This window comes from Ursus arctos, unplaced genomic scaffold (assembly GCF_023065955.2).
Source record: "Ursus arctos isolate Adak ecotype North America unplaced genomic scaffold, UrsArc2.0 scaffold_18, whole genome shotgun sequence".
Taxonomy (NCBI): Eukaryota; Metazoa; Chordata; class Mammalia; order Carnivora; family Ursidae; genus Ursus; species Ursus arctos.
Genome location: NW_026622852.1, coordinates 40,125,768 through 40,142,522, shown reverse-complemented (window position 1 = coordinate 40,142,522; position 16,755 = coordinate 40,125,768). Strand labels below are relative to the sequence as shown.

Genomic DNA, 16,755 nt, shown 5'->3' with positions numbered 1-16,755 from the left:
GATAAATTCCTAGAAACATAAACTTTCAAAACTGAAACAGGGAGGAATAGAAAATTTGAACAGACTGATAACCAGCCAAGGAATTGAATCAGTAATAAAAAAAAACTCGCAACAAATAAAAGTCCAAGACCAGGTGGCTTCACGGGTAATTTCTACCAAACATTTATAAGAAGAGTTAATACCTGTTTTTCTCAAACTGTTCCAAAAAAATAGAAGAGGAAGGAAAACTTCTGTATTCGTTCTGTGAGGCCAGCATCATCCTGATACCAAAACTGGATGATGACACCACTAAAAGAGAGATCTACAGGCCAGTATTCCTGATGAACATGGATGCACAAATCCTCAATAAAATAGTAGGGGCACCTGGGTGGCTCAGCTGGTTAAGTGTCCAGCTCTTGACTTAGCTCAGGTCATGATCTCAGGGTTGTGAGATCAAGCCCCACATCGGGCTCCTCACTCAGCAAGGCGTGTGTTTGGGATCCTCTCTGCCCCTCCCACTTGTGCACAGGCTCACTCTTTCTCAAATAAATAAGTAAATAAATAAATAAATAAATGCCTTTTTTTAAAAAAAAATCCTCAGTAGGAGCTCCTGGGTGGCTCAGTCAGTTAAGCGTCTGCCTTCAGCTCAGGTCATGATCCGAGGATCCTGGGATCCAGCCCTGTGTCAGGCTCCCTGCTCAGTGGGGAGCCTACTTCTCCTTCTCCCTCTGCCCCTCTCCCCTGTTTGTGCTCTCTCTCTCAGATAAATAAATAAAATCTTTTTTTAAAAAATCCTCAGTAAAATACTGACAAACTAATTTCAACAATACATTAATCATTCACCACGATCAAGTGGGATTTACTTTTTTTATTTTTTATTTTTTATTTTTTTTAAAGATTTTATTTATTTGACAGACAGAGACAAGTGAGAGAGGGAACACAAGCAAGGGGAGTGTGAGGGAGAAGCAGGCTTCCCACCGAGCAGGGAGCCCAACGCAGGGCTCGATCCCAGAATCCTGGGATCATGACCTGAGCCGGAGGCAGACACTTAACAGCTGAGCCACCCAGGTGCCCCTCAAGTGGGATTTATTCATGGGTTGAAAGGGTCCTTCAATATTCACAAATCAATCAACATGATACATCACATCAGTAAGAGAAAGGATAAAAACCATATTATCATTTCAGTAGATGCAGGAAACACATTTGACAAAGCACATTTCATACATTCATGATGAAAACGGTCAACAAACTAGGTTTAAGGGAGCATACCTCAGCATAATAAAGGTCATGTATGAAAAACCCACAGCCAACATCATCCTTACTGGGAAAACACTGAGAACTTTTTCCCCAAAGGTCAGAAACAAGACGAGGATGTCTACTGTCAACACTTTTATTCAACATAGAACTGGAAGTCCTGGCCACAGAAATCAGACAACAAAAAGAAGTAAAAGACCTGCAGATTAGTAGGGAAGAAGTAAAACTTCTGCTATTTGCAGATGGCTTAATACCATATATAGAAAACCCTAAAGTCTCCATTAACAAAATGCTAGAACTGATAAATGAATTCAGTAAAGTTGCAGGATACAAAATCAATATACAGAAATCTGTTGCCTTTCTATACACCAATAATGAAGCAGCAGAAAGAGAAATTAAGAAAACAATCCCATTTATAATTGCACTAAAAATAATAACTAGGAATAAACCTAACTGAAGAGGTGAAAGACCTGTACTCTGAAAACTATAGAACACTGATGAAAGAAATTGAAGACAACACAAAGAAATGGAAAGACAGTGCATGCTCATGAGCTGGAAGAACAAATACTTTAAAATGTCTGTACAACCCAAAGCAGTCTACACATATAATGCATTCCCTATCAAAATACCAACAGCAGTATCCACAGAATGAGAACAAACAGTCCTAAAATTTGTACGAAACCACAAAAGACCCCGAATACCCAAAGCAATCTTGAAAGGAAAAAAAAAAGCAGAGCTGGAGACATCACAATTCCAGACTTCAAGTTTTATTACCAAGCTGTAATAATCAAAACCCTATGTCGTGGCACAAAAAATAGACACGTAGATCAATGGAACAGAATAGAAAACCCAGAAATCAACCCACAATTATTGTCAATTAATCTTTGACAGAGTAGGCATGAATATCCAGTGGGAAAAAGACAGTCTCTTCAGCTTATGGTGTTGGGAAAACTGGACCTCATTCTTCACCATACACAAAAATAAATTCAAAATGAATTAAAGACCTAAATGTAAGGCCTGAAACTAGAAGACAACACGGACAGTAACTTCTTTGATATTGGCTGTAGCAACTTCTTTCTAGATATATCTCCTGAGGCAAGGGAGACAAGAACAAAAATAAAGTATTGAACTACATCAAAATAAAAAACTTCTGCACAGCAAAGGAAACAACCGACAAAACTACAAGGCAACCTAAGGAATGGGAGAAGACATTTGCAAATGTCTTACCAGTTAAAGGAATAGTATCCAAAATATATAAAGAATTTATCAAACTCAGTACCCAAAGAACAAAAAATCCAGTCAAGAAATGGGCAGAAGACATGAACAGACATTTCTCCAAAGAAGACATACAGATGGCCAACAGACACATGAAAAGATGCTCAACATCACTCATCATCAGGGAAATAGAAATCAAAACTACAATGAGATATCACTCACACCTGTCAGAATGGCTAAAATCAGTAACACAAGAAAGAACAGGTGTTGATGAGTATACAGAGAAAGGGGAACCCTCTTACAATGATGGTGGGAATGCAAACTGGTGCAGCCACTATGGAAAACAGTATGGACGTGCCTCAAAAATTTAAAAATGGGACTACCCTATAATCCAGTAATCACATTACTGGGCATTTACCCAAGGAATACAAGAACTCTAATTCAGAGGGATACATGTATCCCTATGTTTACAGCAGCATTATTTACAATAGCCAAGATAGGGAAGCAGCCCAAGTGTGCATCGACTGATGAACGAATAAAGAAGATCTGGGGTGTGTGTGTGTGTGTACGTACCTACACAATGGAATATTCAGCCATAAAAACAAACAAAATCTTGCCATTTGCAATGACATGGATGGAGCCTAGGGAGTATAGTGCTAAGTGAAATAAGTCAGAGAAAGGCAAATACCACATGATTTCACTCGTGGAATTTAAGAAACAAAACAAATGAGCAAAAGGAAAAAAAATAAAGACATCAAGAAATAGACTCCTTTTTTCTTTTAAGTTTATTTTATTTTTTTTTAGTAATCTATTTACCCAATGTGGGGCTTGAACTCGCTACCCAAAGAACACTAGTTTCATCCTCTTCCAACCGAGCCAGCCAGGTGTCCTGACTCTTAATTATAGAGAACAAGCTGGTAGTTACCAGAGGGGAGGTGGATGGGAGGATGGGTTTTGATAGGTGATGGGGATTAAGAAGAGCACTTGTGATGAGCAGTGGGTGACGAATGGAAGTTTTGAATCACTATATTGTATACATGAAACTAATATTACACTCTATGTTAACTAACTGGAATTAAAACAGAAACTTTCAAGTTTCAGTGCTTGAAAGATCAAGAAAATCAAAGGCAGGCTACAGACTTGAAGAAAAACCTTTGTAACATATATATCAGACAAATTAGTTAAATCAAGTTATGTGAAGACCACTTATAGCTCAATAATAGTAAACTAAGAAAAAATACACAGGAGATTTGAAGAGATACTTTACAAAAGATGGTGTATGAAGGACAACAAGCACATGAAAAGATGCTCAGCATCTCTAGTCATCAGGGAAATGGAAATTAAGATCACTGCATGCCCATTAGAAAGCTAAATTTTATAAAGTTTACTGTACCCAGGATGCGGACCATCTTTCACTGGTGTTCTGTGTTGGTGGCAATATAAAATTTAGGTATGACATTTTGGAAAAGAGTTGGGCAGTATTTTTTTTTTTTTTTAAGATTTTATTTATTTATTTATTTGATAGACAGCCAGTGAGAGAAGGAACACAAGCAGGGGGAGTGGGAGAGGAAGAAGCAGGCTCCCAGCAGAGCAGGGACCCCGATGTGGGCCTCCATCCCAGGACCCTGGGATCACGCCCTGAGCTGAAGGCAGACACTTAACGACTGAGCCACCCAGGCGCCCAGGGCAGTTTCTTTAAAACTTAACTGTGTGCTTACGTTGTGACCCAGTCATTCTACCTGATCATTTATTTGCCCAAGAGGTTTCACAGTTCATGTCCACACAGATATTTGTGCAGAAATGTTCATAGCAATTTTATTTGTAATGACTGAAATCTAGAAATATTCTATTACAGGTGAATGAATAAAGTATAGTTTATCCACGTGATGAAATACTGTTTAAACACAGAGGAATAAATCAATAAAGAAAACAGGATTATTTTGAATGAAAGAAGCCAGCAAAACATTTTTCTGAATGAAAGAAACCAGATTTTTAGAAGAACATCTATTGTGTGATTCTGTTTATGTGTAATTCTGAAAAATGCAAACTAATCTATAGTGACAGAAAGCAGATCAGTGGTTGCCTGGGGACAGGGTTTGGAGAGAGATGGATTTCAAAGGGACTCAAGGAAATTTTTGAAATGATGAAGTATTTGTTACCTAGTTTTGATGATAGTTTCACATGTTTTAAATATAAATATATGTCAGAACTTAAAGACCCACTAAAAAGGAGAATTACAGACCAATATCCCTGATGACCATGGATGCAAAAATTTTTACCAATTATACTAGAAATAGGATCCAACAGTACATTAAAAGGATTACTCACCAGAACCAAGTGGGATTTATTTCTGGGCCGCAAGGGTGGCTCAGCATCCACAGACTAATCAGTGTTATACACCACATTAATAAAGGAAAGGACAAGAGCCATATGATCCTCTCAATAGATGCAGAAAAAGCATCTGACAAAATATAGCATTCTTTCTTGATAAAAACTCTCTCTGCCATGTAGGGGGATAGAGGGAACATACCTCAATAGCATAAAAGCCATATATGAAAGACCCACAGCAAATATCATCTTCCGTGGGGAAAAACAGAGAGCTTTTCCACTAAGGTTAGGAACAGGACAGGGATGTCCATTCTCACCACTGTTGTTCACCTTAGTACTGGAAGTCCTGACCTCAGCAATCAGATAGCAAAAAGAAAAGGCATCCAAATGGCAAAGAAGAAATCAAGCTTTCACTCTTCACAGATGACATAATACTCTAGAAAATCCAAAAGACTCCACACCAAAAAAAAAAGGGGAAAAAAAGCCTAAAACTGATAACAGGAATTCAGCAAAGTCACAGGATAAAAAAGTCAACGCACAGAAGTCAGTTGCATTTCTATACACTAACAATGAAGCAAAAGAAGGAGAAATCAAGGAATTGATCCCATTTACAATTGCATGAAAAACCATAAGATACCTAGGAATAAACCTAACTAAAGAGCAAAGAATCTGTACTCAGAAAACTTAGAACAGTCATGAAAGAAATTGAGGAAGACACAAAGAAACGGAAAAACATTCCATGCTCACAGATTGGAAGAACAAATATGTTAAAATGTCTATGCTGCCCAAAGCAATCTACACATTCAGTGCAATCCCTATCAAAATACCATCAACTTTTTTCACAGAGCTGGAACAAACAACCCTAAAATTTGTATGGAACCAGAAAAGACCCCAAATAGTCAAAGAAATGTTGACAAAGCAAACCAAACCTGGAGGATTCACAATCCTGGATTTCAAGCTCTATTACAAAGCTGTAATCATCAAGACAGTATGGTACTGGCACAAAAACAGACACGTAGATCAGTGGAACAGAATAGAGACCCCAGAAATGGACCCTGAACTCTATGGTCAACTAATCTTCGACAAAGCAGGAAAGAATATCCAATGGAAAAAAAGACAGCCTCTTCAACAAGTGGCATTGGGAAAATTGGACAGCCACATGCAGAAGAATGAAACTGGACCATTTTCTTACACCATACACAAAAAATAGACTCAAAATGGATGAAAAACCTAAATGTGAGATAGGAATCCATCAAAATCCTTGAGGAAAACACAGGCAGCAACCTCTTTGACCTCAGCTGCACCAACTTCTTGCTAGACACGACCCTAAAGGCAAGGGAAACAAAAGCAAAAATAAACTATTAAGACTTCACCAAGTTAAAAAGTTTTTGCACAGCAAAGGAAACTCACTCAGCAAACCAAAAGACATCTGACAGATTGGGAGAAGATATTTGCAAATGACATATCAGATAAAGGGCTAGTATCCAAAATCTATAAAGAACTTACCAAACTCAACACCCAGAGAACAAATAATCCAGTCAAGAAATGGGCAGAAGTCATGAACAGACGTTTCTTCAAAGAAGATATACAAATGGCTAACAGACACATGAAAAAATGCTACACATCACTTAGCATCAGTGAAATACAAATCAAAAACCACAATGAGATACCACCTCACACCAGTCAGAATGGCTAAAATTAACAAATCAGGAAATAGATGTTGGGCAAGGATGCAGAGAAAGGGGAACCCTCTTACACTGTTGGTGGGCATGCAAACTCGTGCAGCCACTCTGGAAAACAGTATAGAGGTTTCTTAGAAAGTTAAAAATAGAACTACCATCCTACCATCCAGCAATTGCACTACTAGGTATTTATCCAAAGGATACAAACAGTGATTCAAAGGGGCACATGCACCCCAGTTTTTATAGCAGCAATGTCTATAATAGCCAAACTATTGAAAGAACCCAGATGTCCATCAACAGATGAATGGGTAAAGAAGAGGTGGTCTTTTTACACAATGAAATATTACTCAGCCATCAAAAAGAATGAAATCTTTGCATTTGTAACGATGTGGATGGAACTAGAGAGTATTATGCTAAGCTAAATAAGTCAGAGAAAGACAAATACCATAGGATTTCACTCATATGTGGAATTTAAGAAACAAAACAGAAAGGGGCACCTGGGCGGCCCAGTTGATTAAGCATCTGCCTTCAGCTCAGGTCATGATCTCAGGGTCCTGGGATTGAGCCCCGCTTCGGGCTCCCTGCTCAGCGGGGAGTCTGCTTCTCCCTCTCCCCCTGCCCCTGCCTTGTGTGCTCTCTCTCTCTCTCAAATAAATAAAATCTTTAATAATTAAAAGAAACAAAACAAAACAGATGAACATAGGGGAGGGGAAAAAATGAGATAAAAACAGAGACGGAGGCAAGCCATAAGAGACTGTAAGTATAGGAAACAAACTGAGGGTTGCTGGAGGGGAGGGATTTGGGGAGATGGGGTAACTGGGCGTTGGGCATTAAGGAGGGCACTTGATGTAATGACCACTGGCTGTTACATGCAACTGATGAATCACTAAATTCTACCTCCGAAACTAATAATACAGTATATGCTAGCTAAAGTGAATTTAAATAAAAATTTAAAAATACATATGTCAAAACTTCACAAAACAACTTTTATGTACGTACAGTTACTTGGGTGTAAATTAGAAAAATAAGTCCTATCAATTTCAGTCTAATGCTGACTGAAAGCCCTCTATAATTTCCTATTTCAGAATAGATGCTCACATCCTTACATTCAGTTACAAGGCCCTATACCATCCACTCCAACTTTACTTTTTTAATATCTTCTTTGATGCCCCTTCTGCTCTCCAAACTGACAGTCCCTCCAGTTTATAAAACATGTTAGGTATGTTCCTACCTCCGGATTATCCAGTGCGTATTTCCCTCTGCCTGGAAGTACTTTTCTTTCAGATACCCTATATTTTCTTCATGCTGCCTTCTTTGACCTACCCTGACCAGCCCTCCTTCAGTACTCCTGATTTTTCCTGTTCTATTTTCTGTAGTATTTGTCACCTTCTTTCCTGCAGTTAACTTATTTACTGTATTTATTGTTTATTTTGTTTTCATCACTAGAATTAAGCTTCAGCAGGTTAGGTTGTCTTCTATTTAGTTTACTTATCTTTATGCCTGACACAAAATAGGCATTCATGAATATTTGTTAAGTTAGGGGCCCCCGAGTAGCTCAGTCAGTTAAGCATCCAACCTTTGGTTTCGGCTCAGGTCATGATCTCGGGGTCATGGGATTGAGCTCCACACTCAGTGGAGAGTTTGCTTCTCTCTCTCTCTCTCTCTCTCTCTCTCTCATTAAAATAAATAAATCTTTTAAAGTATTTGTTTTATGTTTGTCATGCTGTTTTTCCTGCTGTTTTTGTAGTTTAATACTATTTTGTATTTTCATCTAGGATTTTTAACTTTCATACTTACTTTATTAAAATCTAAAGTTAACTGATACTGTCCCCTTTCCTTACATAATATAAGAACTTCAGGGCACTTTAACTTCTTTTACCCCTTTTACCTTCTCCTAACCCATGATATTATTGTTATGTTTAAAAAATTTTTTTTAATCTGGCAATTTGTTAGTATCGTTTTATGTAACAAATATTCACTTAGATCAAACCATACATGACTGTAGACTTTTTATTCCTTCTTACAATTCATATATGCCATATGGGTTCACTTAACCTTTTATCTGAAGGAATCCCTCTAGTATTCACTTAGGGAAGTCCATGGTAGCATATTTGAGGTTTTCATTTGTTCAGAAATGTCTTTATTTTGTTGTCCGTTTTATTTTATCTTACTTTATTTTTTTAAGTTTACTTATTTTTTTAGTAATCTCTACACCCAGTGTGGGGTTCAAACTCACAATCCTGAGATCAAAAATCACATGCTCTCCTGAGTCAGCCAGCCAGGCACCCCTGCTGTCAGCTTTAAAAGATATTTTCCCTACCATAGAATTCTAGATATTTCTAGATATGAAATATATATCTAGGTGTATTTATTGTTCTTCATTCAGTGTATTAAGTCATTTGATGATGTCTGGTTTCCATTTTTGCTCTTAAAAAATCAGCTGTATCAAGCTAACTATTGCTTTTTTCTCTCTGGCTATTCTTCAAATATTTTCTTTATCTTTGATGTCCTGTAGTTTCAGTGATGTGTCTGTTTAAAGATTTACTTACTCTGATTGGAGCTTCCTTGAGCTTCTTGATATGATGGATCATTGCCTTTTATTGGTTCTAGAAATTGTCTTTTCATATATTTCTCCTTCTCACTGTTACTTTTCTTACTTTGTAGAACTTTGATTTGGTCTGTTATACCCTTTTACTCTATTCTGTCTCAAAATTTTTTTCATACTTCCTGTTTCTTTATCTCTCTAAACTGCATTCTGAATAGTTCCTTAGGGCCTAACTTTGATTTCACAAATGGTCTCTAATCTGTTGTTAATCTGATCTGTTGTTAAATTTGTCCAGTAATTTAGAGTTTAGTAATTGTGTTTTTTATTTCTAGAATTTTTATTTTGTTCTTTTTTTTTTAAGTGTCTCCTGCCCTACAGATATTTTGTGGCATATCTTTTATTTCTTCAAGTGTATTATTTAAAATCTTGATCTGATAATTCCTGTGTCTGATACCGTAGCATTTGTGATGTGTGTCTCTATTAGATTTTTCTTTTCTTTTTCCTTTCCTTTCCTTTCCTTTCCTTTCCTTTCCTTTCCTTTCCTGCTTGCTTTCGTTTTAATGAGGTATTCATTTTACTTAGAGAATTAATTACATGAGTTCTTTGAGGCTTGGGATCATGGTATACTCCTCCAGAGAGAATTTGTTTGTCCAAAACATTTTTTAAAGGCTCTGTGTTTGGGACCATTTCAGTCTAAATCCACAACTTTATTAATTTTATTTTGGACTCCTAAGAAATATGAATTTGAGCTGCACATTGGCAGAGCTTGCTTTTTGTTAGAACTTTGCAGAAACGTTTTTGTTCCTTCTCTGCTGGACACAAAGGCACCTTTTCTTGCAGTCTTCTCTCAGGGTGAGATGGGTAGATTATTTAGGCGTACACTTTTAGATTAATGCTGTAAGTGTCACCTATTGACTTCCTTGGGCCAATCCTGGAATTTACATCTTGCCTACTACCCCACAGGCTGACAAAACCAAAGCTCAGGGTTAGGTTTTTGACTGGTTATTCTTTATCATCTTTATCAGCTGTTAGGTTTTTTTTTTTTTTGAAGATCTTTTCACCCTTTCATCGGGCATTTTCTGCATTAAGATTGGTTTATATTGTTTATTCTGCTACTGTATTCACATTTTTAGAAAACATATGGTTGTGCTTTTTTTTTGTTGTTGTTGTTGTTAGTACACACTCTTCATAATATTTTAAATGGCTCTGTAGGTTGGATAGTGACTCATGAGTTATTTTATTCTCCAATTTGGACAGTAAGCTTTTTTTTTCAGGGTTTTGCTATTATAAATACTACTGATAAACTGATTTCATTGGTAAAAATGTTAACAATTTTTATTGCCTTAATTTTTGTTGTGGTACATTTTCCAAATGTAAAATATCTATTCTTGGTCATTCAGATCTTGAGCCTTATTCATAAAGGTTTGTATGATATTTTCATTGTCTCTATAGGTTACTCTGCTAAAATGCTTCTGTTTCTGCTTGAGGAGTGACTATTAATGGAAACTATCAATGATTCTTTTGTCAAATTTTAACAAATATTCTTATTATAATCATATTTTTCTTGGAAGAAATTACTTAAAATTTATCCCTGTTGGTTGTTTGCCACTTGTTTTATTCATTGCCGTTTAGCGTTCTGTGATACTTACCTCAAAATTTTTCCTTATTTCTCTAAAACCTACTGCTAGTCTTCTGCCTCACAACTTCACAATCCCTCCATAGCCATCTGTATTCGGTTTTTTGTGTTTTAAAAATACCTCCTTGGGGCACCTGGGTGGCTAAATTGCTTAAGCATCTGCTTTCGGCTCAGGTCATGATCTCAGGGTCCTGGGATCAAGTCCCGCATTGGGCTCCCTGCTTGGCGGGGAGTCTGCTTCTGCCTCTCTTTCTCTCTCTCTCTCTCTCTCTCTCTCTCTCTCTCTGTGTCAAATGAATAAATAAAATCTTTAAAAAAATATTACCTCCTTGCTCCCCACCCATCTCAGTGGTTTACAGCAATTAACATTTCTTTCTTTCACACTACTGACATTTATGCAGCTGTGAATCTGTTGTTGCAACAGCCTTTCACATGTATTTTATGTGTATCCAGGGCTCAGGCTGAAAGTGTCACCCCATTTGAAAAGTGACATTCTTGTGGCAGAGAGTAAAAAATAGAGCTGGTATAAACCCATAGTGCCTCTTGAAGCTTCTGTATAGAGACGTGGTATATGTCTTATGTGTTTGTGTACTCTTATCATTAAGTGCAATGAGGATTGCATAAAAATGGGTGGCACTGGGGGTTCCTGGGTGGCTGAGTCGGTTGGGCATTCAGTTCTTGATTTCAACTTAGGTCATGATCTCAGCGTCCTGAGATCAAGCTCCTCCTCCGGTTCTACGCTGTGGGTGGAGCCTACTTAGGATTCTCTCTTCCTCTCTCTTTCTCTAAAAAAAAAAAAAAAGAAAGAAAGAAAGTGTTGTACTGCAAGTCACAGTACTAGCCAGAGTATATTATGGAAGGAACAAGTAAATACTTGTCAATAGTAATACAACCTGCTATATCTCTTATGTTTAACTTTCTGGTGCAAATTTTCGTAATTACTTGTATCCATATTGAAGTTTCTTTGTGGAGTCTTCCTTTATGCCTTAAATATAGTTATTTCTGTTTTAAAAATGATTCGTTTTATCAGTGATCTTGAATGTACTTGAATGTAAGTTTATCAAGGACTGATTCTTGTCTGCTTTGTTCAGTACTTCCTCAGCACCAGAAAAAAGCCTGACTCAGTGTGCTTTCAGTAAATGTTGTTTCCCTTCTTACTTCATCGCTTATTCTGTCATTTATCTCATTTTTTGTATCTTCATTCGTTGTCAGTTCTCCTTGCTAGCTCTATCCCTGCAGTCTCTTAATGACTATAGATTTTCTTGATTTATTTTAATAAATCACAACTACATATTTAACAAATTGTTAACGCTTTTTAATGAAGAGAAAAAACTTTTGGAGCTTTTCACTCCTCTAGAGGTATAGCCTACATATTTCTTCCCATAAAATGCTCATCACACTCTCATTAAAAAAAGAAAAACAACCCTCCCCCTGACTCTTAAAATCTGACTTCTCACTATTGCTTTAAAATTTCTTTACTTTTTACATTTCTCATTGTCTTTGACATCTCTTGAGTCCCTACCCCCTTAAATGCTATCCCTCTAGATCCTGAAGAGTTATAATTCACTGTTTTGTTTTTTCTAAGGCTGTCCTCTTTTTCTTAGAATGTTCTTCCTCTACCATTTAAGTGTACTAATACTCCCAGGTTCTACTTTTAACTCTATTTTTTGTCTTCTGTTGTATGTATGTATTTGCTTTTTGGAGAGAGTGCGTGCATAAGCGGGAGTGGGGAGCAGGGAGGAGGAACAGAGGAAAAGGGCGAGAGAGAATCTTAAGCGGGCTCCACGTCCAGCGTGGAGCCTGGACCCTGCACTGAGCCACCAGGCACCCCATCTTCTCGCATGTTTACTGGAACTCTCATTCATATGTTTTTCACCTTTATTTCTACATAGGTGATTTACAAATTTGTGTCTTAACACTAGTTTTTCTGAGTTTGCCTTATTTCTACTTGTGTCTTAACCATCATGTCAACCTTGACATGTCCAAAACCAAATTGTTTCCTACCAGTATTGATTCCTTCTGTTGGAACTAACTCCTGTTTTTGTTGCTGGTGCATAGTCAGTCACCAGGCTTCTGAAAGGAAAGGGAACAATACCAGCATTTGTTTAGCATCTGGGATACACTAAGCACCATGCTTTTCAATTACATAATGTCTAGCTCAAGTTTTAACTCCTGAAAAACCTCCAGTGATCACAGTGGATCCTCTGTGATCCCTTCTTAGACCACGTACCGTACATTTGTGTTTAAACCACTAAATCCTCAGTATAGGAGTCTCTTATAATTCATACTTTTAGTCTGTAAGTCTTTCAAAAACAAGGATTTTTCTTTCATATTTTTTTCATCAGCACAGTAGCCTCTAGGTACAGTACATTTTAATAAGTATTTGACAGTTTTCACAGAGAAACCGTGCTCTCATTAAGGGCATAAATCTCAACCTCAGTAACAAAACTAAATAAATGAAAATGAAATAACTAATAACACAAAACTAAATAACAGCTAAGCTAGACTCTTGAACCTTGCACTCAGTTGAGAGAGGTTAGCCTCTAGAAAGGGCAGAGGCTCTTTACTTATACATTAAGGATCACCTGTTGAACAAATCTTTACTCCATATCTTTATCAATAATATACCATCATAAAGCTTCTTTATATTGCTTTGATAACCATATTTATAGAGGTAGAATTATTTACTTTAGCTTCTCTTCCCCATTAGGTGCACCAGGTATAATTTCTTCACCCTACGCAGGGGCTGCTGGATTTGCCCCAGCCATTGGATTTCATCAAGCTACAGGTGATTTTTTTAAAGTTGAATTTGGAACAGTTTTGTAATGATCTGTGTGTTCTAGGAACTTATCAAGATGAAAAATAGCCCCATATTTGAATTTTATTTACAATAAAAGCATTATGTATATCAGCGATAGAAGTGGCTCATTGTATGATAAACAGCTTCCTTGTCCTTACACATAATGCTCTGTGGTTCCATTCTCAACCTGCAAGTTCCAGTATATGTTCTGCATTTTTTATACTGTTGGCACAGATTACTATAGGTTGACTGTATTAAGTAACCTCATATTTGCCTTTTAGATTCCTGTATAAAATGTATGAACTGCTTCTGTCTTTGCTGATAAGCTTATCAATTGCATGTTGGACAGACCTATGTCTTACTTACATTTGTGTTCTTAATGCCTTTGATGGCATTCAGTACATACTATGCAGTCAGTAAATACTTGAATTATTTTTTTTAGAGATTTTATTCATTTATTTGAGAGAGGGAGAGATAGAGAAAGAGCATGAGCGGGGGGAGGGGCAGAGGGAGAGGGAGAAGCAGACTCTGTACTGAGCAGGGAGCACAATACGGGGCTCAATCCCAGGACCCCGAGACCACGACCTGAGCTGAAGGCAGACACCCAATAGACTGAGCCACCTAGGCACCCCAGTAAATACTTGAATTAATAAATATTTACTATGCAACGTATTTGTAAGTCCTTTCTTATGTCACTGACGGGTTCAGAGGATTGCTGTAGAGAGTATACATGCTGCTTATTTTAGGGGATACATATTTTTTAGCTAATAAATAGATAGCAGTTGGTTAATATTTTCATAATGACTTTCTCACTCTTCTAAATAGTAAACACAGTGAATTTGATCATAACTTAAGGAAAAGAAAAAAATTACTTAATGGTTTTCTCTCTAGTGCCTAAAGAAAACACTGAGGTTGGTGATTTAGAAGAGTGATATAGTGTTAATCCTGGTGTACATATTACATTTCCAGTTTCCACCTGATTAATGAGTATAACTCTATTTTAAATTGCAACATAGCTGCTTTCTGTCACTAATCTTTATATTTCTATCCCTCCAATTTTGGGAATTTTAACTATTCTTTCTTTGATGGAGAAGATGAAGTTTGACTAAAAGGGGAAGAGTAGTAAGGTTGACACAAATAGTGGGACCTTCTGAAAGAGTGTGCTATTTTAAGCATAGTGTGTGTGTCAGTATTCCATATTATGGAACTTGAAATAATTCTGGAATATCTAAGGGAATAGAAACCTCTGAAAATTCTTACTATAGAAGAATATTGAACTCTATAAATCAGTTGTTGGTGGTTATAACATTTATACAGCACTTTGTAAGGTTACAAAATGCTTTTCTAATATAGACTGTTCTGTATTCTGCACGCCTGTTTTAGGTATACAATTCAGTAATCTTTAGGAAAATTTTCAGAGTTGTGCTGCCAGTGCCACAGTCCACTTGTAGAACATGTAATACTTCCTAGTCATAAATATGACTTCTGCTGAAGGGCTTTTTTTTTAATATATCTGATTTTATGGTAGAAACCAAATGAAAAATTGCATCTACCTTACAGGCATGTGCTAGAATATCTCTCTTTCAAGAAACAGAATACTTAGAGTTGTTATACCCTCCAGAAACCTCATGGCTCTGAGATCAGTGAATTCCGTTGCTCTTCCAAACACTGTCTTGCAAATAATAGAGTACTGCGTATGATGATGTCAAAGAATGAGGAACTTGACTCCTAGACTAACTCTGTAGGGCAGGAAACTGGCCTTTGATATCCTTATGGTAGCTTTGACACATTTTCTTCTTTATTTTTGCTTTCATCTTCATTTATTTACTTAAGATATATCCAGTGTTGTAATTCCCTAGATAACCAGTATATGAAATGCTTTTGATGTTTTAAAAAGGATTATCAGTCCCAGCTGTTCCTGGAACTCTGGGCCCTCTCACAATCACCTCTTCTGCTGTCACTGGAAGGATGGCCGTTCCTGGGGCTGGTGGTATGCCAGGAAATTCTGTTCTGCTTGTCACCAATCTCAATCCTGATGTGAGTTGAAAAGTATTATATAATTTTAGTCTTTGAGGAGGAGGTATAATAGTTTCTGGTCTAGGGTTGTATTCAAATGAAAATGTTTACGTTTGTTTCAAGGATTTTTTTTTTTTAAGATTTTATTTATTTGACAGTGAGAGACACAGAGAGGGAACACAAGCAAGGGGAGTGGGAGAGGGAGAAGCAGGCTTCCCGCTGGGCGCGGAGCCCGACGTGGGGCTCGATCCCAGGACCCTGGGATCATGACCTGAGCCGAAGGCAGATGCTTAACGTCTGAGCCACCCAGGCGCCCCGTTTCAAGGGTTTTTATTAAAGTTCATCCCTAGTATATATAGGAGAATATAAAATCAGTGCTTTAAACAAAGTCAACTGCTATTTTTACATGTAAACTTATTTTAAATTTTTACTTAAATTAGACACTTATATTTTGTGTTATCCTTTCCAAACAGCTTATCACACCACATGGGCTTTTTATCCTATTTGGTAAGTTCTTCCTTGCTGGTTTTAATGTCTGTGATGTGGATTAGACATATTTCATCATTTAGTAATATTTATCGATTATCTCTATGTGCCAAGCAGTGTGTTTGACACTGAAGATAGAGTAGGAAGTAAGACTTAGTAAGTAATTACTAATAAGGTTTTATTAAAAGGAAAATAGAGATTGTAATGGGAACATGAAGCTGGAAGACCTAACCTAGCTGAGGAAATCAAAGATGGTGTACCAAAAGAAACGATAGTTAAGCTGACTTGTGAAAAATGAGTAAGCATTAGCCAGGCAGAGAATGAAAGGGCTAATGTCCTTTCCCAGATACTAGCAGTGGATGAGAGAGCTCCTGGAACATGGAAGTGAAGGAAGTGCCCCCAGTGGAAAGTGTAGGGGAGAGACACGTTGAAGCTGGGCAGGTGAATATGGGCAAGGTCATGGAGAGCTTTGTAAACTAAATTAAGGAGCTTGATTTTTAACCTAAGAACAGTGGGAAACTATTGAATAGTTTTAAGCAGGGAAAAGGCCTAACGAAGTTCAGGTTTTAAAAAGTCTCCAGACCTCCTAATAGTGTTCTCTCTCAGTTAAAAAAAATATTCAGTATGTACTCCTAAATTTATATGTGATTATTTATAAACTTTATCCGTCTTTTACTGTACTCAGATACAGTATAATATGTATAAATATAAGAGCAACAAATAAGTAATAGCGTTTTAAAGATTTTTATTGATGAAAATTTTCATAAAAAACATTAACATTTAGTGAGAAGTATGATTTAACATGCTTCATTAT

General features: G+C 37.0%; 1 protein-coding gene across 12 annotated transcripts in view; it reads left to right on the top strand.

Moving 5' to 3' along the window:
- PTBP3 (polypyrimidine tract binding protein 3) overlaps positions 1-16,755 on the top strand; it is a 112,714-nt gene that overhangs the window by 84,511 nt on the left and 11,448 nt on the right. For all 12 annotated transcript variants that reach the window (XM_048223090.2, XM_048223089.2, XM_048223088.2 and 9 more), the window contains 3 exons: positions 13,350-13,427; positions 15,337-15,476; positions 15,929-15,962. In XM_048223090.2, the coding sequence (XP_048079047.1) occupies positions 13,350-13,427; positions 15,337-15,476; positions 15,929-15,962 (252 nt within the window). The remainder of the gene's footprint in view (positions 1-13,349; positions 13,428-15,336; positions 15,477-15,928; positions 15,963-16,755) is intronic.